Below are 25,858 nucleotides of genomic sequence, written 5' to 3'. Positions count from 1 at the left end.
CACCACTTTGCTATCAAGATTTCACTGAAAAAGATTTGTACACCTGGGATATACACCAGTTCACAGAACATAAACTAAATGTCTGAGTTGTAGAATAATAGCACATGCCGGCAAAAGTCGTATTTTCTTGATGCAGTTGAGTTATATCAAGTCCAGTTAGCTACCTGGCAGCAGTTATGGATTTGCCATAAGCATCAGGCTAAAATATTGTGGCAAAAGTTCTAAATGCATTAATCTGAAATACTGTATTCAAAAGAGCACTGTTTTCTTTAATACTTTATTTCAGAAATGCACAAATTGTGCATAGATTGATAGGTGTAGTTAAAAACTGTCCAGAACTCCAGCAACAACCAATCAAAAATGTAATGGAGGGACTTACCTCGTGGTGCAGTGGTTAAGAATCTGCCTGTCAATGGAGGGGACACGGGTTCGAGCCCTGGTCTGGGAAGATCCCACATGCTGCGGAGCAACAAAGCCCGTATGCCACAACTACTGAAGCCCACGCGCTCTAGGGCCCATATACTGCAACAAAGGGTAGCCCCCCCCCTCGCCACAACTAGAGAATGCCCGCACGCAGCAAAAAAGACCCAACACAGTCATAAATAAATAAATAAATAAATAAATTAATTGATTAAAAATGTAACGGAAAAAACGAACAGATGAGTCTAGATGTGGAACCATGTTATTAATAGATTGTAAAGGAAAGATGGAATATTCCATAAGTGGTGTATGAAAAACTAGCTTGTCTCTTGGAAAAAATTACCTATCTTACTGTTGGGCCCAAAATAAATTCTGAAGAGAGATTTAGATGGGCATGGGGGAAACATGAAGATCTTTTTCTTCCTGTCTCCTCTTAAGGTGAAATATATCAGTGCCCACTTGGGAGGCTTCCCTACGAAGAATGGAACGTGTGATTGTGGATCTTACAGATGTTGGCCTTTCTCTGGCTGTTTATTGTACTTCTTTCTCCCTACAAGTAAGCCAGGAGTCCATAGCACTTTGGTAGCAAGGAAGCTCCTGTCTTGTGGCCTATATTTTGTACTGGACCTATTTTTCTTCTTTTTAAAAGTTAACTTTATTGACGTATAATTTATATACAATAAGATGCATGCATTTAAATGTACTGTTTAATGAGTTTTGACACATGTCCACCCTTATGTCATCCCCATCCAAACAGAACATTGAAATCACCCCAGAAAATTCTCTTTTGCCCCTTGGCAGTCAATCCCAATCCCCTATTCCCTGCTCCATCACAGATCTAACATAAAAGCTAAAAGGGTAAGACTTACAGAGTAAAAATATGGGAGAAAAATTTCATGACCTACAGATAGGTAAAGATTTCTTAGGTGAAAGACTAAAAGCACTTAACCATCAAAGAAAAAATGGTAAGTATTATCAAAATTTAAAATATATCCTCTTGGGAATTCACTGGCAGTCCAGTGGTTAGGACTCTGCACTTTCACTGCCAGGGCATGGGTTCAATCCCTGGTCGAGGAACTAAGATCCAGTGAGCCACACAGGGAGGCCAAAAAAAAAAAAAACTAATATATATATATTTATAATATATATGTGTGTATATATGTATATAGATACGTACATGCTCTTGACTTCTGGTTTCTGGTCCAGCATGTATTGCGCTTGGGTGTCATCAGTCTGTCCTAACAACAAGAAAAACATTGAGCATAAAAAATCAATAACTCTTGAGATCCAGCAGAGACCTTAGGTCACGGGGTAAACCACTGCCCCCAGAGTGGGGGAGTCAGACAGATACCGAGAGTCACAAGCTACTGGGGTAGAAGCCTTAGAACAGAACCCACCACGGGACCCAGTGCCGGGGCAGGAACCCTTCACCTGGAGCTGACACGCTGCTGGAGGCTCAAACTTGTGGACAAGTTCGAGAGGTAAAAACACCAGGGGGTGCCCAGCCTTAGGGGTGACCCCACCTTTTCCTGAGTTTTTTCTCATGCATATGTTATTTCCTCCATATGGGAAGGGGACACAGAAGCACAGGGACTTTAATTTTTTTAATTGAATTTGTAATAGTGAATAAATTTGTTCATTAGATTCAGAATTCAAAAAGCACAAAAGTGTAGTTTTTCTCTTATCCCCCATCTTTCAGGCACACCTCAGTTCTTGTTATTACATCTTTCCAGAGGTTTTATACACACACGCACACAATCGCACTTTTCTCTCTTATTTTTTCCTTGTACTCCAATTTGATCCCTCCTCTATTTGGTAGCAGAATTGATCAACAGAACTGACATTTTCATGATACTGAATCTCCCAGTCCAAGAGCATGGTAACTTCCATATGTTCAGTCTTCTTTTGTGTTTCTTAGTCATGTTTCAAAGCTTTCTTCATAATAATCTCTCACATTTTTGTTGGCTTATAAAGATTCCCATATGTTATCTTTTTTTGTAGCTGTTGTGAGCGATAGATTCCTTCCTTGGTCTGCCACATTAGACCTGCCCGCAGAGGACCAATGGGGGCTCCCCTGAGTCCGTGTACATCAGCAATGGTTATTTCTCCTTGTGTAACCATAAGCCATAGGGGTGGTGATCTTGACTTCAAATTCACTGATTTCTGCAGGGAGGTAGCTAACACTTACTGAGTACCTAATATATGCCACGTGTTATGCTGGTGTTTTAAATAAATGTATAATATGTATGTGAAGCAGATGTTACTGTCCTCACTTTACAGATGAAAAATCAGAAGTTCAAGGTCACAGAAGCAGTAAACTTTTGGACTCGAGAGCCATTAGTTTCTACCATAACCCTGAGGGAACTATAGCAGGCAGTAAGTTCACTTGGCCATTGTTCAATATGAAATTTTCCCTCTCTCTTGCTAATTATATTCCACTTAAATGTATTTTATTAGGTAGATCAGATGCATTACAATGAATGTTTTTTAGATCATGAAGACAGCATACCTTTTACTAAATGATTATAAAGAAACTAAGTAATCATCCAAATGATTTCTAGATTCCATGTGTCATTTTTGTTCATGCTTTCACTATTGCTTCCCCAAATTCTCTCAGCATTCCCATAAATGCAGCTGGCATGCTTTCAAATCCTTCAGTGATATGTTCATGGTACTGGATTTTACCCTGTATCAAAACAACAACAAACATAATAGATTAATTTCATATTCTAAATTATATACTCTTCTCACTGTAGCAACAAATTTATCAGTACATCATGGGAAACTTGGAACTAGGAAGTGGAGAGCCTGTCCTCTTTGAACTTATAGTCATTTGGGGGGCATGACCCACATACACAGTGTATGTAACAGATTACAGCACACATAAGAGTTTAATAATAGGCGTCAGATCACAGCATAACAATACGAGAAATGTCACAAGGAAGCAATTAACTAATTTCTAAGTAAATTGAACAAAAAATTTAATAATGTAATGATCTCAGAAGAGGCGGAAGCATATGGAGCAGGGGACATCCTTGCAGGGTATCATCTGTGTTCATCTTTCCAGTAGCCCAATGCTGTAGCATCATTACCTCTATTTGACCCCTGAAGAGGCAGAACCTGTTCAGGAAATGTAAATACGATGGCAGTCTAAAAATATGTCTTCCCTTCAAGCCAAGATTTGTTCAGTAAGTGTTTAACATTCATTTAGGAGTGTGGGAGGGAAGAGTTCATTTAGTGAAGAAGGATTTTCATTTCTCTTTTTTCTACAAGGCACAGTCTACTAAATAGAACTAATTCACATTCTCACATTATTTTAAAGAGGTCTTATGTGGAGACCTAAGTCACCTTATACTATTTTTCCCTAATATATCCAGTGATGGTTTAGCATCCTTTGTGGATTTATGGAGGGACTATTTATTTGCTTGAGGTCACTCAACTAGTATGTAGGGAAGCTGGGATTTGAACACTTAACCAACAATAGAAAGCCCCAGCTCATTCCTGTGCTTGAAGAGGCCAAGAACCTGGAAAGGGTCAAAAGCTATAATCAAAAGTTTAGAGGTTAAAAGTAGAGGGTGAATACTAATATAAAATGTTAATAATATGGGAAATTAGGATATAATAGAATACAGGGTATATGGGAACTCTCTACTCTCAGGAATTTTTCTGTAACTCTAAAACTATTCTAAAATAAAAAGTGTATTAAAAAAGGGGGGAGGGGGCTTCCCTGGTGGCGCAGTGGTTGAGAGTCCGCCTGCTGATGCAGGGGACACAGGTTCGTGCCCCGGTCCGGGAAGATCCCACATGCTGCAGAGCGGCTGGGCCCGTGAGCCATGGCCGCTGAGCCTGTGCGTCCGGAGCCTGTGCTCCGCAATGGGAGAGGCCACAACAGTGAGAGGCCCATGTATCACAAAGAAAAAAAAAAAAGAAAGGGGGAGGGATGAGAAAGAAATAAGTAGATGAGAGAGAAATTAAACCAATTCACTAGTTACTTAGAACAAAATTATAATTAGGTTCACTTTGTAGGAAGAAAGCATTATGGGACACCAGCACAGTGGTGTCTGCTGTCAGCTGTGATCATGTTTGATTTCACCAACAGGGACAAAGAGGCTACACACTGGGAACTCTAAACGCATCCCACTCTTCCCAGCTCCCTGGAAAGAGCCCAGCCCAGCACTCGGAGAGTGTTAGACTGGGAAAAACGCCAAGCTCCAGGGGATGCCAGGGGAGCCATCTATGTCTTTGAATTTGGAAATGATCAGGAAGCCAGGGGTTAGGAAGTATGGTACCACTTTTCTCCTGGAAAACAAAAATCATGCCACCTCGGTTATTCAGATTTCTGTTGACTAAAACTCCACATGGCGTAAGGTGGGAAAATGATCACAGCTCAGGACAAAGCGATTGGATTCTTCCTCTGGATCTATAAGGCATGGCTATAAGACAACTCCACTCTAGGACCTGGAAGAGCCATGGCAAAATATACGCCCCTCTAACACTCCTTCGTCTCCGACAATGTTCACCTAGTGCCTATTCAGACTATCCTGGGTGGTGTGGATACATCAGCAAACAAAATGCGTGAATATTGCTGCCCTCGGGGAGGTTACATTCTCATGGGAGGGAGACAGACAATTAAGTGAATTATAGTGTATATTATGTTAAAAGATGATAATTGCTATGGATCAAAGTAAGATAAGGAGGCTCAACCAGTGAAGGGGGATTGCAATATAAAATAGGGTCATGTTCAAAGCTTCCTCATTCAGAAGGCAGTTTTCAGCAAAAACTTGAAGGAGGGGGTGAGAATTAAGTAAGCAATTACGGAGAAGTGGAGGGGTGTGGGGAGAGACAGTAAGCAATGAAACTAGAGAGGTAACGGAGGCCAGATAGTGTCCAGCCTCGCAGGGTTTATTCTAAGTGAAATGGGGAGCTTTGCAGGGTTTTGAGCGTAAGATGACTTGGTGTGATTTATGCTTTAAAAGATCACTCTGGCTGCTGTGTTGGGAATTGTCTGTAGGGGTGAAAAAGTGGGAGAGCAGCTTAGAGGCCACCACAACATCCAGGCCAGACAAGATGGTGGCCTAGACCAGGATGGTGGCAGTGGAGGAGGGGAAACAGGGCAGATTCTGAATGTATCTCCGAGGTTGGGCCACCAGAATTTGCCGACAGATTAGACATGGATATGAGAGAAAGAAAGGAATCAAAGATAATTTCAACGTTTTTGAATTGAGCAACTAAAAAGGTTGTCATAACTGAGACGGTGTGGTCTATATATAGAGCAAGTTTGGCAGGAAAGATCAAGACGTTTTCAGTTTTTAACACTTTAAGACAGAGATGGAGAAGCGTATTGCACATCCAAGCACAGCTGCTGAACAGTCTAGAGCTCAGGGGAGAGATCTAGGCTGGAGACAGACAGTTGGGAGCTGTCAGCATACTGATGATATTTAAAAGCAAGAGCGTGGAGCTTCCCTGGTGGCGCAGTGGTTGAGAGTTCGCCTGCCTATGCAGGGGACATGGGTTTGCGCCCCGGTCCGGGAAGATCCCACATGCCGCGGAGCAGCTGGGCCCGTGAGCCGTGGCCGCTGAGTCTGCGCTTCCGGAGCCTGTGCTCCGCAACGGGAGAGGCTGCGACAATAAGAGGCCCGCGTACCACACACAAAAAAAATAAAAATAAAAGCAAGAGCGTGGATGAGATAACAAAGGGCTGAGAGAGTGTGGACAGAGGAGAGAAGAGGCCCAGGGACCATGCATTGGGACACTGTTATTAATTTGGAGAGAAGAAAAGAAGCTAGCAGAGGAGTCTGAGGAGGACCAATCAGTGAGGAAAACCAAGAGCTAAGGGAAGCCAAAGAAAGCAAGGAGCGAGCGATGCTCTCTGTCAAATACCCTCCACAGCCAAATGATGTTAAGAGCCGATGACTGGAGTCCACAGTGTGAGGGGCATCGGCGACCTTGACAAAAGCTGTGTTGGTGGAATGGCAACAGTGCAAAACCCGACAGGCGGGTTTAAGAAAGAATGGAAAGAGGGGCTGCAGACAGTGAGTGCAGACAAGACTTCCAGGTATTTTGTTATAAAAGGGGGAGCAGTGAGATGAACCCATATTCCCAGTGGAAATGAAATCTGCAGCATCCAAAGGGAAGGGGATCTGGTGGAGGAGCGGCCCTGGAGCCTCTCACCTCTGAGACCCCTGTCAGCAAGCCTTTCAGAGCCTCTGGCGGACTTCTCCTTGCCAGCACTAGACAGGGAGGCCTTCGAAGTGAAGCTCCTTAAAGATGATGGCCTCCGGGGTGGGCCTGTGAACAGGAGGGCACATTTGGGCAGCAGGGTCCAGGCGGGTGGCCGTGGTGAAAACACAGGCGGTACGAGGCGTGTCAGAGTTCTCCCAGTGCGCTCCCTTCTGTTTCCTCCACCCTTTCTGACCCACGGGACTGCCCACAAATCAACATGCACTCTGTGGTAGGCAGAATAATGGTCCCCAAAGACGTCCGCATCCTAATTCCCAGAGCCTGTGACTATGTTACCTTACGTGGCAAAAGGGGCTTTGCAGATATGACTAAGTTAAGAACCTTCAGATGGGGAGATTATTCTATATTATACAGGTAGGCCCACACGAGGGCCCTTGTAAGGGAAAGAGGGATGCAGAAAAATTGGAGTCGGGAAAAAATATGTGATGATGGAAGCAGAGATCAGAGCGAGAGAGAGACAGAGAGAGAGAGGGTGAGAGAGAGAGAGAGAGAGAGAGAGAGAGAGAGAGAGAGAGAGAGAGAGAGGGAGGGAGAGAGGGAGGGAGAGAGAGAGGGAGATTTGGAGATGCAGTGCTGCTGGCTTTGCAGATGCAGAAAGGGACTGTGAACCAAGGCACGCAGGCGGCCTCTAGAACTGGAAAAGGCGGGGAAACGAGTCTCTTCTTGAGCCTTCAGAAGGAATGCAGCCCTGCCGACCCATTTTAGACTTTTGACGTCTAGAACTGTAAGACAATAAATTTGTGTTGTTTTAAGCCACTGAGTCTGTGGTAATAGTTACAGCAGCCATGGGAAACCGACACACATGTGGAGTCCTTGTACAGGCCGGGCAGCCAGGAACTGTTCATCCGTCACCTGCCAGAAGCAAGGTCCACCAAAAGCTTCCCAAACAGTTCTAGGAAACAGAACGAGGTCCTGAAGATAACGTGTGAAACGTTTCTGTGCTGCTCAAGGGTGAATACCCTGATATTCACAATACTTAGCGTGTTCTTCTTTATGGCTCAATACAGTCATCTTATGGCATAAATCTATCAATTTCTGTTCTGTTCTCAAAGCGGATGCAAAACAACTGGTGTCCACCCCTGGCCTACAAGCCAAGAAGAGAATAGATCAAGGGGCTCAGCAAATCCCACACCTGCCCCTGCCCTCGCCATTTCAAGATACCAAGAGTTAGCCTGAAACAGTGGGTCTCACACTTTCCTAAGTGTCAGAATAACGTGGAGAGCTTGTGAAAAGCGATTGCTGGGCCCCTCATCCAACTTCTGACTGTGGAGATGGAGTGGGCCCCGAGGATTTGTATTTCTAACAAGTCCCCAGGAGATGGTGATGCTGTTGGTCTTGGGCCCACACTTTGAGAGCCACCAGCGTAGAAAAAGCACAGGGCTATCCTGCAGCCTGTAAAAAAGATAGTACTCTTCTGTGCGTGAGAGAAAAGGTTGTATTGGTTGCCTGGTTTATTTTCCCGAGGATCCTAAGTGACCAGAAACTGAGGGAATGGCACCTGAGCATACTCTTACAAGTTCCAGGAAGTCAGGTGAAAATGCCCAGGGAATATCAGGGCCGGAAGAGCCCAGATGACTGGCAGAATCTAGCTTCAGCCTCCTTCATAACTGGCATTACTCAGGCCTCAAGTTCCCACTTGCTACTTTGAAGAAAGTAATGTCAGCAGTCAGAAAAGTAGGGCTTTGGGACTTCCCTGGTGGCACAGGGGTTAAGAATCCACCTGCCAATGCAGGGGCCATGGGTTCGAGCCCTGGTCCAGGAAGATCCCACATGCCGCAGAGCAACTAAGCCTGTGCGCCACAACTACTGAGCCTGCACTCTAGAGCCTGCAAGCCACAACTACTGAGCCTGCACACTGCAACTACTGAAGCCTGCGCGCCTAGAGCCCATGCTCCGTAACAAGAGAATCCACCGCAATGAGAAGCCCACGCACCGCAAAGAAGAGTAGCCCCCGCTCACCACAACTAAAGCCCGCCTGCAGCAATGAAGACCCAAAGCAGCCAAAAAAAAAAAAAAAGAGAGAGATAAAGAAGGAAAAGTAGGGCTTTGTCCTGAAGCAAAAGAAACTGATGCAAGATGAGTGAGACACGAGAGGTTCACATCCAAATGCTAGATTAGTCTTGCAGAAAGAGTGCTTCTCCGGAAGACTCACCCCAGCCATATTCCTCTTGGGTTAAGAAGTGGAGTCCTCATTTTCTCATCTTGGAAGAGGATGAAATACTGTTTCTGGGATTGTGCGTGCTGATGGGGATGTGGTTTCTTTATTGCGAGTAGAAAACAAATGTGGCATGAAAGCTGGGGGAAACAAGTACTTGCCTCCGAGCTCTCCTAACAGTGAAATATGTTAGAATTTCTGGAGATCAGAGGCAGAGCAGAATCTCACTTGATTAAAATGGAATGGACAACGCCAGCTTGTCCACAAGGCCAGATAGGTCTCAAAAACCTGAGCCCTGAGCCGCTGAACTTGCAAAGACTAATTGCTTAAAAGCCTAGATCAAGTTACTGTATCCAAAATATTGGGCTGTGGTCAGGAAAATGCATCCTGGACCTCTGCTCAATTGGCAGGAAGATTTCCCAGGATGCTAGCTTAGCATCAATTAGAAAAATATGGGGGGAAAAAGTCCCTAATAAGATTGCCAGGTGCACCTGGAGTATCTTTCTTGGAGAAAGTAGCCTCTTTGATTTTTCACAACCCAACAGGGAATCTACAAGTGGGCCTTCCTCAGCCTCTTCCACTCCCATCCACCTGTCTCAGTGTAGCCGAGGTATTGTTAACTAGCAGGGTTATAAGGTTTCATTCCCACGAGTGAAGCCCATCATAGAACAAATGACCCATTTATTTGTGGTTGCCTGGATCCTGATGGTAATCTGGAAGATTCCTTTTTGTTCTTCTTTCTCCTTTTTTTTTTTTTTTTTTTTTGCGGCATGTGGGATCTTCCTGGACCGGGTCACGAACCCGTGTCCCCTGCATCGGCAGGCGAACTCTCAACCACTGCACCACCAGGGAAGCCCTTTCTCCTTTTTAAAATTTTTAGACCACAGGTAAATCTGTAATCTCACCAATAGCACAGAATCATTTGTAGCAGAAAGGACTCTGAATGAGGAGTTCAGAAGATCTGCTTTTATTTTGAGTCTGTCGCTAATAGGATTGAAAGAGTCTCTGGTCCTTTGGGCCATCCATCTCCCCATCTGTAAAATAAGAGGCCTATAGGACATCTCTTAGAAAACTGAGATTTAATGAACATAGTTCTCTAGTTGATACTGCTTTTGGACTTATTTGGGCATGGAGGTGGGAGGGGAAGGTCTCAGCATAAGAGAGTGGAGAAGTGAGGGATGGAGGGCCTGGCAGCGGACAGGAGAAGCAAAACAAGGACGTTCTAGGGATCGAGAGAAAACGCATGCCCCTTTCCCTTGTAGTGGAAATTGTCAGTTTGGTGCTGCTGCAGGAAACTCTGCCCACTACTGTCTGAAGGAAATGGCAGCCTGTTTTCCCTTCACCCACATTAAGCCACCGTCTACCCACCCCCAAACCTCCAGCACATCTCGAATATCCTGAAGAACCCTCATTTTTTCCAGCCAGGACAACGTGTTCTATTTCTAAATCAAATCATGGCTTTTCACAACTTTGCAGAAAACAGTAAGTAAAAAACTAAAACTTTTAATAACTCTGTTTCTTCCATATTTTCAGCGCCTGTTATTTCTCTATGTCAAAATCCAATATAAGCTGATTTAGCACAGATATACACAATTATATGTTTTTAGTTTAATAAATACTATTTCATCAAGAATATTAGGAAATCTTTTAAATACTTTGATAGTCACTGGCCTACACCATATCTGTGAATCTCCTCCTTGTCCTGTCTTTCTACACCTGTGATCATGTGCGTGAGCTCATTACCTGGGGGAAGGAGGCCGGTTCTGTTATATGTAGAGATGGGCCCACGTATAGCAATAGCAAGTCTTCCAAATTTCTTAATCTGGGGGATAACAACGTTGGAAAACTCTACACCCACCTAAACAGACAGGGAAACAAAAAACCAAAACCTTTAAATAATCTAAACCCTAGAAGATTCAGGAGAATCATTAACTCACAATGATCATTTCACAATACTTGTTTTAGCAGCAATAACACTGATTAAATTAGCACCGCAGGGCAGAAAATCGCAGTTGGAAAGAGACATTAGAAACTAGGCATTTTCATTTGACTGTAGAAATACACCTTATATAACTTGTAAATTTTACTTCATTATAATTTGGGGTTTTCTGACCAGTTCAGTAATCTCATTGCTTTATCTAAAAGTATGGAAAAATAACTCAGAAGCCATATATCAAGAACAAAGTTGGAGGACTCACAGTTTCCGATCTCAAAACTTACTACGAAGCTACATCAATCAAGACAGTGTGAGAACGGAAATATAGATCAATAGTACTAAACTGAGAGTCCAGAATAAGCCCTTACATTTACAGTCAATTGATTTTTGACAAGAGTGCCAAAACAATTCAACAGGGGAAAAAACAGTCTTTTTAACAAATGGTGCAGAACAACTGACATCCACACGGAAAAGAATGAAATAGGACTCCTCCCTTACACGATACACAAAAATTAACTTAAAACATGTCATAGGGCTTCTCTGGTGGCGCAGTGGTTGAGAGTCCGCCTGCCCATGCAGGGGACACGGGTTCAAGCCCTGGTCCGGGAAGATCCCACATGCCGTGGAGTGGCTGGGCCCGTGAGCTATGGCCGCTGAGCCCGCGCATCCGGAGCCTGTGCTCCGCAACGGGAGAGGCCACAACAGTGAGAGGCCCGTGTACCAAAAAAAAAAAAAAAAAACGTGTCATAGACCTAAATATAAGAGCTAAAACGATAAAACTCTTAGGAAAAAACCATAGGAGTAAACCTTTGTGACCTTGGATGAGGCAAAGGCTTCTTAGACATGACACCAAAAGCCTAAGCAACAAAAGAAAAACTAAATTGGACTTCATCAAAAATTTAAAACTTTTGTGTTTCAAAGGACACCATCAAGAAAGTGGAAGAAAAATAAAGGAAAGTGAAAGCAACTCGCAGAATAAGAGAAAATATTTGCAAACCCTATACAGGAGATATTATTACTAATGATCCTCATTTTAAGTATATTCCATAATTGAGAACTGGACTACTTGCTAGTATTATTTATAACCCCAATACTCATAGAGCTTTCCCTGGTCATTTGCAGACATACACAGAGTGGCTAGTGGCAAAAGAGACACAAAGTTCCCAGCTGAGGTCAAAAAAGGCCAAGGGTCTGCCTTCTTTTTTTAGCTCTCATACCGAGATTACCAGAGGATGAAGACAGTAGGGGGCAGTGCAGAGTGGTTCAAGAAGCTCCAGCTCTGGGGCCAGCTGAATGGAGTATGAATCCCAACTGTGGGAGGATTAGTTCTGGGGCAGCCTCAGACAAGTTACTTAACACTTTTAAACAAAAATTTTCTCTTTTAAAATAAAAAGAGAAGTTATAGGAAGGACTAAAGATTGTAATCTATGTAAGATATGTGCATGTGTGTGCACACTTCCAGTAGGAGCAATGGTTCAGTGTTTGTGGTGACTTTATAGAACATAAAGTTCTATAGGAACTTATAGACCAGGAATACTGAGAATTGACTGTATCTGATAAGGGACTTGGGTCCAGAATATATAAAGAACTCTGACAACTCAACAAATAACCCAACTGGAAATGGTCAAAGGATTTGAGCAAACATTTCTCCAAAGAAGACATACAAATGGCCAATAAGCACATGAAAAGATGCTCAACATCACTAGCCATTGGAGAAATGCAAATCAAAACCACAACAAAATATCACTTCAAACTCACTAGGATAGCCACAATCAAAATGACAGATAATAAACTCTGCTGAAGATTTGGGGAAATTGGAACCCTTACAGATTGCTGGTGACAATGTAAAATAGTGCAGCCATTTTGCAAAATAGTATGGCAGTTCCTCAAAATATTAAACGTGGAGTTACCATATGACCCAACAATTCTGATTGTAGTCAAGAGAAATGAACACATATATCCACACAAAAACTTGTACATGAATGGTCATAGCCAGCATTATACATAATAGCCAAGAAGTGTGAATGACTCAATTGCCCATCAACCGATGGATGGATGAATAAAATGTGATATATCCATACAATGGAATATTATTTGGCCATAAAAAGAAATGAGGGACTTCCCTGGTGGTGCAGTGGTTCAGAATCTGCCTGCCAATGCAGGGGACACGGGTTCGATCCCTGGTCCGGGAAGAACCCACATGCCGCGGAGCAAATAAGCCCACGTGCCACAACTACTGAGCCTGTGCATCTAGAGCCTGTGCCACCACAATGAGAAGCCCACGCACCACAATGAAGAGTAGCCCCTGCTCACCGCAACTAGAGAAAGCCCGCTCGCAGCAACAAAGACCCAATGCAGCCAAAATAAATAAATAAATTTATTTTTAAAAAAAGAAAATGAAGTAACATTGCAAATCAACTATATTTCAATAAAAATTTTTTTAAAAAGGAATGAAAAAATGGTACATGCTACAATATGGATGGACCTTGAAAACATGCTAAGTGTAAGAAGCCAGTCACAAAATATCACTTTTGGGGGGACAAAGGGGAGTGACTGCTAATGAACACAAGCATTTCTTTTCAGGGTGATGAAAATGTTCTAAAATTGTGGCAAGGGTTGTACAATTCTGTGAATACACTAAAAGTTACCGAGTTCTATGTTTTAAACAGGTAAATTATATCTCAATAAAGTTGTTTTTTAAAAAAGGCATATGTGCTTTCCTCATATATTTTTAGATGGAAACTCTAGAAGTAGATTCCCTCATATAGTACTTAGTTGCTTTGCTAGTAAATCAGATATTAAGTCCAATTTGTACTTACATTATCAAAATCACAATCATAACCCTTAGGAGAGGCTTTTTGCAAAGTTTCTTCCAAAGACTTTACTGTTTTGTAGTTAAAGGCAACATCAAATCCATACTTTTCAAGGCAGGCAACCCTTTTGTCAGACCCTGCTGCTCCAACAACTTTGCAGCCTTAAATGGGGAGAAAAATGGAAACCATTTATAAACCACAAGCATGGGCCAAGTCTATCCTCCTAGTCTAGAATGGCCAGGTTCCTCCAGAACACCCTCCTAGGTGCTGAGCCACATATATAATGGGCCAACAGACCCCCTAGGAGAAATTCGTCCCTAAACTAGCCTATGATACAACCCAACCATCACTTCAGCTTGCCTCTGACCACCCCACCGATCCCTCCTATGTTTAGGTGGTTTGCAGCTCATTTCAACCTGCTGGCTTGACTCTCCTGTTTCTTTCTTTTTTTTTTTTTTTTGGTGGTACGTGTGCCTCTCACTGCTGTGGCCTCTCCCGTTGTGGAGCACAGGCTCCGGACGCGCAGACTCAGCAGCCATGGCTCACGGGCCCAGCCGCGAGCGGCATGTGGGATCTTCCTGGACCGGGGCACGAACCCATGTCCCCTGCATTGGCAGGCGGACTCTCAACCACTGCGCCACCAGGGAAGCCCTTGACTCTCCTGTTTATGTTGGGGCTTCTTCTCCCTTGCAATGACTTGCATGCTATCTCTTGGTGCAGTGACTCTTTAGACTATAATGTTGGCTCTGCCCTGGGACTCTCATATCAAAGACAGCCCTCCTGGTAACTGCCCCGTGTTCTGTGATTTGGCCCAAAGCGTTGGACTAGGTGCTGCCTAATCATAGAGGAACTGGAGTGCATCCTGAGAAGCACTTTCAGGTTGAGACTAGAGCTTATATTGGTACATAGAGAGTAGATCTTCAGAAAGCTCTCTTCTATTCTGAATGTATCGTGAAGACCAGAATATCAGCCTCTGTTCACTCTCAATTGGGGAAAGGCCTTTGGGTTCGTACATGTATCTGTACAAACGACTGCCATATGCTTTTTCCATTCCTTCATGATTCAAGAAAAAACAATTTTGCAAAATCTCTTATCCTTGGTCCTTTTGCCTTCTAACCTTATACTCTCATAAGATGATCTCATTTACTCTTATGACCTCACTACCACCTTCATGCAGATGATTCCCTTGTTTATTAACTCCAGCCATGCCTCTCTCCTGAGTTCCAAATCAGTATTTCCAGCGACCTATAACAATCTTCACTTGGAGAGCCTAAGGGGCCTCATAATCAATGTGTCTAAAATGGAATCTTTCTTTCCCTTGCTTCTTACCTGTTGTTCCTCCTCTATCCTCTATTGTAGTGGGTGATACCACGCAGTTATCCAAACCTGAAACATGTGGGTCAAAGGAGATGCTTTCCTTTCTCTTGCTAGCCACATCCAATCACCAGGTGTTTGTTCTTTTTCAACAAATATCCTTAAAAGCTGCCTCTGACGTCCCATCTTCACTGTCAGGGTATCATAATTTTCATCTGAATTATTGTAAGAGCATCCTAATCTGACTTCTTGTTTCTAGTATTGTGTCCCTATGAACTATTCACCTCCCAGGGTCAAAAAGATTTCTCTAAAATGCAGAATTAATCACGTCATTCCTCCAAGGATTAAGCACAAACTTCTTAGTATGGCAATCTCTAATGGAGTTTCTAAAAGAATAGGTTTAAGAATGAGTCCTATCAGGACTTCCCTGGTGGTCCAGTGGTTAAGACTCTGTGCTTCCATGGCAGGGGGCACAGGTTTGATCCCTGGTTGGGGAACTAAGATCCCACATGCTGCATGACACAGCCAGAAAAAAGAAAAAGATAAGAAAAGGGAGAGAGACGGCTCTTCCCTAATTAAAAAATATGTCCTATCAAATTTTTGAAACAAAAATCCCTTGAAGTTTTAATAAAACATTTAAAATTTGAATTTTGGAAGTATTACTAATTCATTTTGTTAAGTCTAGCATAACCCAAAGCTAAACACTGATAAGTTCCAAACAAAAAACTTTAAACCAAACTCACCTATGAATATAGATGCAAAAATTCTATATGAAATGTTATTAAATCAAATCCAAAAGTATAAATTCATAATACACCATTGGTAAATAACGGTTATTTCAGAATGCTATTATGGTTTAACATTAGAAAACTAATGTAATTCCTTAACTGCAAAATTTGCAACCTGTATGACAGCCTCATCTCTTTATTTGTATTCCAAGCTCCCATTAGCACTGGAGACCAGCCCAAACCCTTGGCTGCTGGTTGTAGTCCTGTACTCATCTGTATTCTCCCCAACTCTTTCCCTAGAAACTAGATCCTGCATCCAACATCCAGCCTCTGGCAAAGGATAAGCCAAACCAGATCACCTTGGAACATTTCCACTATGTGATACATCCTGGCCATGTGTGAGCTGCCTGATGTCTTGCACCCCTACCATCAAATCAGATCTCTTGAGCACAGACACCTGTCCAGATCAGAGGCAATGTTTCCATGCCCTGCGTGCCTCCCATGAGTTAGTTCCCAAGCTGAGGCCCCACCGCTCTGGGCTGACTGCAGTAGCCTTTGCAATGGGGCTGTGTGGGTGATGACTCTTGGTTGGCTGATATCAAGTCCCTCTTTTAATTGTTGGGGGCAATCATGAAGAAAGGAGATTAAGTTGTAACAAGAAAAGTTCAGTAAAAACTATGAAAATAGTTACTGCTTACAAATTCACTACTCTAGCAGAGGCCATTCCTGACTTGAGACCTGCAGTGGTATCAAATTACAATGTTCAGGTCATCTTTGCTGCGCCATTTTCCCCATTCCCCCCACGTTTCTCCATCATTCCCCATCTCCAGCTTCTCAACGAAATCGACTAGTGGACCAAACTCCCTGAGACGACAAAAGGTCTGCTGTGTTCACCTCTGCATTCCCAGGGCACGCTGTGGGCTCTGAGTAAATGTTTGTTATGGAGGAAGACACTTACCTTGAGCTTAGCGATCTGCCCCACAACGGAGCCCACTGCTCCTGCGGCCACGTTCACCAGCACTGTTTCTCCACCCTGCACACCAGAGATGTCAAGCAGGCCAGAGTAGGCTGTTAGGCTAAGGGAAGAAAAGTAAGGCTATGGGGATAAATTTGTTTCTTTCCCCTGTATCTCATTTATATATACCCTGAAGGCCTTCTCAGCAGCTCAGTGCCATGGGTCCAGGTAAAAGACAGAAAATATAGGAAATGGATATTACTAGCCACTAATGGTCCACCTCCTCCTTCTTTACCTCCAGGAGAGGAAAAAAGATGATGGGAACTAGGGAGGGAACAGAGAGGTGGCTGGAAGGGGGGGGAAGCATCCTGTCCACCCCCAGGCCAAGTTTCAGGGGTGAAAGAAAATAGATCCCCTTAAACTGTAGGGATCCAAGAACAGAGAGCTTATGCCTCATTCCTATGTAAGTTCTAGGGAGATGGCGAGCTTCATGGGGAAAGCCTCCACGACATCATAAACAGATGTAACGGTATATGGTGTCTAGGCCTGAGAGGGTCAGGAAGAAACACCTTGAACTTCCCATGGCTCCAGAGTGGTATGAAAGAACATCTGCAATCTCCCCACCTCATCCCTAGTGAGATGCCGAAGTTAGCTTGCAGGGAAACGACTAGTGGGCCTGCAAAGATGCAGCTCACATAGCACCAATGGGGATTATTAGGTCAAGAAACCACCACAGTTCAGTGGATTTCCAGCTTGGAAGGGGATGTGGCTGCGGACTCAATGAGAAAAGTTACACTTTTTTTTTTTTTTTTTTTTTGCGGTACGCGGGCCTCTCACTGCCGCAGCCTCTCCCGTTGCAGAGCACAGGCTCCTCCGGACGCGCAGGCCCAGCGGCCATGGCTCATGGGCCCAGCCGCTCCGCAGCATGTGGGATCCTCCCAGACCGGGGCACGAACCCGTGTCCCCTGCATCGGCAGGCGGACTCTCAACCACTGCGCCACCAGGGAAGCCCGAGAAAAGTTACACTTTGAGAGGGGGGGACCAACGCACAACTAAGATCAAAAGCAAGAAGTTGTCCCCCCTCTACTGGGTTTGTGTTAGCCCTGTGAGCTTTGCATCAACCCTACGGAGAAGACAAAGGAAATTATGAGTTTTAAACCTGAAATGATGGGAGAAATCACTGGCTTAACGGAGGTTTTATTTTGTTACACCAGCTTGAGATAGAAATGAAGTACAGGAGTAGAAAAATTTTAAGTTCTATTTTTTCACCCCTGAGTCTGAGCCCATGAAATTTATACCCATTATAGTGATTGTTAAGCCACTGGCAAAAATTTCAGACAATTCACATAAAGCCATTTCTGTGTAAAACAAAACTACACGTTGGCGTGACTTAAGCTTATTCAGCCGTGACTACATCTGAGGGCTCGTTAGAGTTGGGCATTGAAGGGAAAGCAGTGAAAGGCAAACAGCACTTCTTCTGAGGATCCAAATATCTAATATTCCCTTAACCCACTGTTTTCAAAAGATGGATGGAACACCACTTGTCGCAGAATCACCTGTAGCTTTATTAAAAATTTAGATTCCCAGACCCTGCCTCAAACCCACTGATTCAAAAATACTGGGATGTGGATATATGAATTTGAATAGGACTCTAGGTGATTTTTATGAATGCAAGCAACTGAGAACCACCGCCTTAATGAATGCTGATATCCGAGTATGCTAGGCAAGTTAGCCTAACCCCCAAAGAGAAGCAGAAGGTACATTTTCAGATTGGGTCATTCCACCCATGACAGCCCGTACACCCCCTCCCCCAATCTCCCATCTAGATGTTTGCAACATCAGCTTTCAGTTAGACATACTGACCTAAGATGTACAAGGTCTTTCCCAAACATCACCTCCTTTTAAAAGTAAAATGGAGGTAGGATGAAGAAGCCAGCAGTAAAGAAATCCTAGAGGGAAAATGAAAGGTATGCTTTGGACGAAGGGGGACTGGATAGAATCAACAGGTTGGAGAGCAAAACACTTGAACTGTTCCAGCTTAACAAGAAGACAAGAGATCCTATAGAAGGAAATAATGCAATACTTTGGGAGGATGTTAAATCTTTGGAGCCTGGACAGCTGAAAGACCCTAGGTTTCAAAGTTCAACTTCTTTTATAGTTTATAGCAGAAGTTCCAGCATTCTGGAAGGGTTGACGCATCCCACTGGTAAGGCGCATAATGTCAGGAATTGTCAAAGAATTGGTGGTGTGTTGCTCATGGAGGCTAGAAACATGGCATATGTAACCCCTCTCCCTCAATCTTTGAGAACCACTGGTATGAAGCTGATTACCTGGAGTAGAAGCATACTCCTTAGGGGCTTGAAACGGGTGAATGAGAAATATACCCACAAAGGAATAGATTATCCTCTATTTTTAGAATTCAAATCTCCTAATGTTTTACCAATTACTTTCTCTCCAGCTAAGTCATGGGAAACTGGCTCCTTGGTTTCCTCATGTCCGCCTTCACCCCCGTGCTCCTACCCCCAGCTCACCATTTAGAGAAGGATGGGTGGGATAACAAGGTGGGAGAGGAAGAGCTCTCACTGGTAGAGGGTACAGGCAGGCAGGACAGACCGGAAAGGGCTGTCATTCTGTTTACTGCCTTAAGCATCCTCTAATTTCACAGTGTCGTCTCTTGGCTGTGGCAATGCTGAGGAGCTCAAATCCTGTGTGTTGTATGAACTTGGGGGGTATGGGACTGGTTTTGCTGGAGGCTGATCATTTGGGGATATATATATTTCCGTTTCATTCTTTAGAAGTCCTTCAAAGGGTGAAAAGAAAGAGGGAGGAAGGGTGGGAAGAAGGAATGAAGAAAGAAAAGGATCACACAACCTGGAGAAATTACTTAGAGAAACTTTCCGGGCTAGGAAAATTTGGGGGACTTCAAAGGGAATTCAGGTGACCTTGCTTCTCCAGGACATGAGAGGAAAACTTGAGGTGCAAAGTGCAGCTGGGCCCTGGAGGGCAGACACAGGATGAACTGACCAGGAGTCTTCCTGAGGGTTAAGGCCAAGAGACACTTGAGTGTTTTAAATCTGCACCACACTGACGGTACAACTATACTGTGATTCATCTCAGGTATTTGAACTTCAGATCCCCTGACACCTCTGGAAACTCAGATGTGGAAAGGAGGTGAGGTATCAGAGACAGTACAGAAAGGCCAAGGTACACTGAACTCCTTTTCCCTTTTTAAACTCTGAAATGGAGGCAGACATGAGTGAGGGGTGAAGCCAAGACCTTTCCAGGGACAGAAGGAGCTGGTTTCTTCGTGTCACACCGTTTGCCAGAGGCTTGAGAGCGACTGTGCTTCCTCTCCCTCCCATGCTGCCCCTCACCAGCACTTTCTCTTTGTACCTGATTTCCCCTCTCTCTCCTTCAGTCCCAAGGCTAACTCTAGCCCCTCTTCTTCCCTTCTTAGTCCCATCATCCTTTCTAATCAGCCCCTGAGCCTAGAACGTCTCGAGTCTCTTCTCGTTGATCAAGTTCTGGACCAACCATTTTGGAAAACCAGGATATCAGGGATTCAAATGAGTGAAATAAACCCATGAAACTCACCTGGGCATGCCAACCATTCCCAGAGCCAAAGACAGTGGTAACGTGTCCGGCCACTCTGCAAGCAGCTTTTCCAGGTTTTTCCCATCAGAAATGGAGTGCGCCGTCCAGCCGAAGGAGCCACTACAGTTGTTCCTGTTGGGAAGGCTGAGTTCTTACTTTCCACAACCCTGAAAGAGACAGCACATTCAGATACGGGAAACCCCTTTCCTTTCAAGTGAGTCCGATGCTGCATGGTTAGTGGTCACAAAGGGGTATTGAGTTTCATGTTCTGTGATTTAATACCCTACCACATCTCTCCATCTGAATTCTTAGCCATTGGTGTCTCCTCCTCAAGGAAAAATATGGGCCCTCAGAAAGGAATTCTCGACTGGTCCAGCATCTGTCCCTGTCGTCACTCACTCTTCTCTCTAAGCAAGAGGTGTTCATCCTCTGGCTCGAGGTGATCTGGACATCAGCCTCTTCTCTTCTTCAGAGGCTACCCTCCATTTCTTAGCCCTTCCTCTCTTTTGAATCCTCAACATTCTCCTCTCTTACTGTCCCTTTCTTACAATCTCATCCTATCTCTACCTTGTCTCTCTCTCTCCTTTTTTTTTTTTTTTTTTTGTTTGTTTTTTTTTGCGTTACACGGGCCTCTCACTGCTGTGGCCTCTCCCACTGCGGAGCACAGACTCCGGACGCGCCGGCCCAGCGGCCATGGCTCACGGGCCCCGCCGCTCCGCGGCATGTGGGATCCTCCCAGACTGGGGCACGAACCCATGTCCCCTGCATCGGCAGGCGGACTCTCAACCACTGCGCCACCAGGGAAGCCCCTCTCTCTCTTCTTTTAACAGCCAAATTTCTTCACTTCCCATTCACTTGATAACCCAATGCAACCTGCCTTCCACCCCCACTGTTGGAAGCAACCTAAATGTCTATCAACAGAGGAATGGATAAGGAAGATGTGGTACATATATACAATGGAATATTGCTCAACCATAAAAAGGAACAAAACTGGGTCATTTGTAGAGATGTGGATGGACCTAGAGAGTGTCATACAGAGTGAAGTAAGTCAGAAAGAGAAAAATAAATATCGTATATTAACGCATATATGTGGAATCTAGAAAAATGGTATAGATGACCTTATTTGAAAAGCAGAAATAGAGACACAGATGTAGAGAACAAACGTATGGATACCAAGGGGGAAAGCGGGGGGGTGGGAGAAATTAGGATATTGGGATTGACACATACATACTATTGATACTATGTGTAAAAGAGACAACTGATGGGAACATACTGTATAGCACAGGGAACTGTACTTAATGCACTGTGGTGTCCTAAATGGGAGGGAAACCCAAAAGGGAGGGGGTATATGTATATGTATGGCTGATTCGTTTTGCTGTGCAGTAGAAGCTAACACAACATTGTAAAGCAACTATACTCCAATAAAAATTAATTAAAAAAAAAAAAAAAAAACATAAGCCAGGTACCACTGGGTACTTGTTACCCAAAACACTAGATACACAAAAAGGGATGCTAGTTAACATTTGGAAACATATTTTTCACTTTAGATTTTTTTTTTTTTTTTTTTTTTTTTTGCGGTTTTTGGGCCTTTCTCTTTTTTGGCCTCTTCCGTTGCGGGGCACAGGCTCCGGACGCGCAAGCTCAGTGGCCACGGCTCATGGGCCTAGCCGCTCCGCGGCATGTGGGATCTTCCCGGACCGGGGCACGAACCCGTGTCCCCTGCCTCAGCAGGCGGACTCTCAACCACTGCGCCACCAGGGAAGCCCTCACTTTAGATTTTAATCTCTACCATCAACTATGAAAAAAATTATTTAAAAGAATGATGGCTGCATTGTTTACCTAGGCAAAAAGTTACTGAGTCAGTGGCCAGTGAAAGCGTGTATTCTCTCCTCTCCCTGAACTGTTTACTGAGTACACACGTTTGAGTCGACTGCAGATTACCTAAATTAAAAGAATATAGGTAAAGGAAAGGCAAGAAAACCTAATTTTAGTCTTAGCGTCTTTCTCTACCCAAATTATTTGCCAGTAGTGAAATGGAGAAATTCGAGCTTGGCTTCTTTCTTCTTTTAAGTTTTTGGGAAGGAATTCTGGTGACCAATGAGAGGTAAATTGTGCACATGAAGATAGGGGATGGTTGTAAAGTAAAGGGGCCAGTGTAATCCCTCACTGCTCCGCTCAGACTTTCGCCTGAAAAAGATGAGCATCCGTGAATCCCATCACTGACATCCTTCTGGGAGAAACGGGGAAGCCATAGCGTCTTGAATCAGCTGGATATTTTAAAAGATTGACCACGTCAAACTAGAGTCCAGTGCACAACATAAGAATTTTCTGGAGGAAAATAATACCTCATATAAGGATCCACAGTGAAGAACAAAGCTTCCAGCAGGACCTCTACAAAATAAAGCATTCCACAGGCAATTAGAAACCCTGGCCTGATGCCTCGTCTCTGGCCTTCTAAATAAACACAGACAATCTCTCTGCTTCAGGGTTGCCCTCTCATCTGTGCTTCCTACTGAAGAGCCAAGAAGAGCTCTCACCTTGGGCTCAGTCCAGTTAATAGAAGTAAAAATTATTTTTTAAATTTTTAAATAAAATTTAAAATTATGTTTGTTTACTCAGCACTCACTCCATGCTTTACATAGATTATTTCACACGATGTTCTGAACAATTATTGTTTCCATTTTATTTAAGCTTAGGTTAAGTATCTTGACCAGGGCCACATCTGTAACCACTGTGTTACAGGGCTCACATAGGGTTTTATTACCAGCCTCAGTTAGTATTAAAAAATACATGCATTTTGCTGGAGTGACCCTCATGCACCCATCCTCGGGAATTTTGGTTCTGAGTTCCAGGTTATCCCAACCTAGATGGGATCGATAACTTTGCCATGCTACTTGATTGCATGCCCTTTTCTCAAAGCTTACCTACCTGAAAATAGCCCTTAAAGACACCCTTTAGCAAGTGCTCTGCAAAGCTTATCTCCAAACATGTGACGGGATGTGTCGCCATTTCTCTCCCTTCAATTTCTGCAGGGATATTGTCTGCTCACAGGGATAGTCTGAGGTCTTCACACTGCTGCTAGGCAGTTCTTGCCCTACTGTCATCGTGGGGCTCACTGGGACAGAGAGGAAATACTCCTCATGGGCTAGCGAAAGTCAGGAAGAACAATGCACCCAAGCATGCGTTTCAGGGAAGTTTCAAGGGAAGTAGAGGGATCTTCTAACTTGACATTGAGGCTTCACACACACAGCCTTGAAAAGGTCTCTGCGGCCGTTTGCACAAGGGCCACAGATACCACCCATCCCTGTGTGTGGGCTTCTTTCCCGTCCTCCCATCAAGAAGTCTACTGCCATACCTTGAATCTGGGCTTGCTTTGATGAACATCATATTAGCAAAGATGATATAAGTAGAGGTTTGAAAAGTGCTTGCATATTGGATCTTGCCAATTCCTGCTGCTCTAGATTTATGAAATCACAGTGAAAACAAAGAGCTCAAACCAGCCAGCTAGAGAGGCCACAGAGAGGAGAAGTGAGGCGTGCACCTGAGCAGAAAGCCGGCTAACATGACATGTGAGTGATGACCATCCTAAGTTAACCATTTAGCCCAGATGAGACCTACACAAGGCCCACCAACTTAACCCAGCCCAAACTGCCAACCCACAGAATTGTGAACTAATAAATGATTGTTGTTTGAAGTCAATAAATGTGGAGGTAGTTTGTTACCCAGCAAAGGCAAACTGATATAGTCTCTTCCAACTTAAATGTAATGAGTATGACTTACCTCTATTTTTTAAGGGTGGGAGTTCGACTGTCTTCAATTCAAAGTCACTATTAGTAGGGTGGCCTACGAAGTGTTTCTTCAGGGTCCAGCTCTTAGCATGAACCATCCTGAAGCTCCTAGAACACAGTGAACATGTAGTCAATGCCATGAAGTGACTGGATTCTTATGGCTCCCAAGTGTTGCACTGAGGCCACACAGCAGGGTCTACCCGTCATCAACTTTACCATTATCGTTTAACGTCAATCACGTTTATTTAGTAGTATTCACTGTTTCTATTGGTGTGTTAAGCACGTCATACTTATCATCTCAGTTTACCCTCATAATCTCCCTATAAGATAGGTATTATTATCATTGCCAGTGCACAGTTGTGCAGAAGAGGAAACTGAGGCTACCTTAGAAGTCTCCAAGGCAAGGAACAATGTTAACCCACACGAATTCTTCCTAGCCACTGCTAAGGTTTCGCTAGGGCACTGAACAACTACCTGGAGTGCAAATACCCCATTTCTCTCCTCATATGAAGCGAATTCTAAGAAAAAGCATCAAACACAAAGAACCGACATCCATGCACATCTTTTCCAAGGGCCAGAGCGCTGCGTTCTAAGGCAAGCAGTCTCAGGAACACCTGACAGCCGCCGGGTGGCGCTGCGCTCAGCCCCATTTTCAGGCGCGAGTTTTCTTTGGCACCAACGGGGAAATCAATTTGGGTCTGTTTGGGTTTAAACTTGCCTGCAGACAAGGCCAAGAGAAGATGATTCAGGCGGCCCTGAGCTCTCAGGGCATTTTGCTTGGAGCGATCGAGGTGGTTCGACCCGAAACCTTCCTGTTCCTACTTGTCTTTTTTTCCCAAAAAAGGCAGCCGCTGAGAATTCTGGACTCGCCATAAGTCCAGAAGCACCCGTGGAAAGGGCGCGACTGCAGAGGCAGGCGAGGATTAGGACGAGCCCCCCCCCGCTAGAGGAAAGGGGCCAGGTGGGATGCCCGGCCCAGGCGCACTCGCCCCCGGATCCCACCTCCTCGCCGCGCCCATACCCGTCCGTTAAATGAATTCCGACCCCTGCCTTTCTTCTCCTTCCACACTTGTCCCACTTTTGTAGTCCCGCACGTTCCTTCGCCAGCCCCCTCCCAGGTGCAGGCAGCTATGCCAGGCACCCAAAATACTGCCAGGCCACGCCCTTCCCTCCGGCAGCCGTCTCCGATCTCTCCAAGAACCTGCACGGGCCAGGAAGCATCGGCCCGGGCGTCCTGCTTCCAAGTTTCTTCCGAGGGCAAGACGCAGAGGTTACTCAGCACTAGGAGAGGGCGAGCAGCACGCAAACGCTCCGCCACAGGGGAGTCTAGATTCTAAAACTGTGGGGTGGGGATATTTACTTACCAACGTCCGCAGGCTCCATTACCTAAAGGGAGCAGGGGGACGAAGGCGGGTTCCCCCAGCGGCCGCGGCCGGGGGGCTCCTCCTCAGTCCCGCAGCTTGCCCGGCGTCCACGCCCCGACCCTGGCACTCGGGTGCTGGCCCCGTGCCCGCCTGCCCCCAGTCTCCCTGATGAACACCTCTTTACCCTGCAAGAGCCAATTCAAGGCTCACCTACTCAGTGAGTCTCAGACTCTCCCGGGCAGGAGTTAGCGCCCCTGTAGCTAGGGCGCCCCACCCCGCCGCAGCCCTGCAACACCCAGCCCTTGGTAGGGCCTTTCCCCGCCGACTCCTGGAGGAAAGGTGGATCCAGGGAGGCGGTGTGCGCAAGGCAAAGGTGCCCGGGCTCGGTTCCAAGCCTGCGCCCACCACTTCCTAACGGTGCAGCTCTGAATGAGCTACTTAACCCCTTCCTGCCTAATTGACCCATCTGCAAGATCGGGATAAGAGTAGTGCTTTATGAAAATTAAGTCTTTTTAAAGAATAAAATGAGTTAACACCAAGTGCTTAGACTA

The 25,858-nt window shown here is 44.7% G+C and overlaps 1 protein-coding gene across 1 annotated transcript in view; it reads right to left on the bottom strand.

Moving 5' to 3' along the window:
- PTGR1 (prostaglandin reductase 1) overlaps nt 1–25,635 on the bottom strand; it is a 30,669-nt gene extending 5,034 nt beyond the window's left edge. The window contains 14 exon segments of the mRNA XM_027105222.1: nt 1,598–1,658; nt 2,930–3,106; nt 6,592–6,626; nt 6,629–6,708; nt 10,552–10,673; nt 13,571–13,725; nt 15,849; nt 16,565–16,682; nt 20,156–20,267; nt 20,270–20,322; nt 20,946–20,993; nt 22,501–22,546; nt 23,936–24,051; nt 25,308–25,635. Of these exon segments, the coding sequence (XP_026961023.1) occupies nt 3,002–3,106; nt 6,592–6,626; nt 6,629–6,708; nt 10,552–10,673; nt 13,571–13,725; nt 15,849; nt 16,565–16,682; nt 20,156–20,267; nt 20,270–20,322; nt 20,946–20,993; nt 22,501–22,546; nt 23,936–24,041 (981 nt within the window). The 5' untranslated portion in view covers nt 24,042–24,051; nt 25,308–25,635 and the 3' untranslated portion in view covers nt 1,598–1,658; nt 2,930–3,001.
- Between the last annotated feature and the right edge of the window lie 223 nt (nt 25,636–25,858).

The sequence above is a fragment of the Aethalodelphis obliquidens genome, unplaced genomic scaffold (assembly GCF_003676395.1).
Source record: "Aethalodelphis obliquidens isolate GAN/ISIS:26980383/991018 unplaced genomic scaffold, ASM367639v1 scaffold7, whole genome shotgun sequence".
In the NCBI taxonomy this organism is placed as follows: domain Eukaryota; kingdom Metazoa; phylum Chordata; class Mammalia; order Artiodactyla; family Delphinidae; genus Aethalodelphis; species Aethalodelphis obliquidens.
Note: the sequence above shows the minus strand (reverse complement) of the source record. Positions and strands in the feature narration are given on the sequence as shown.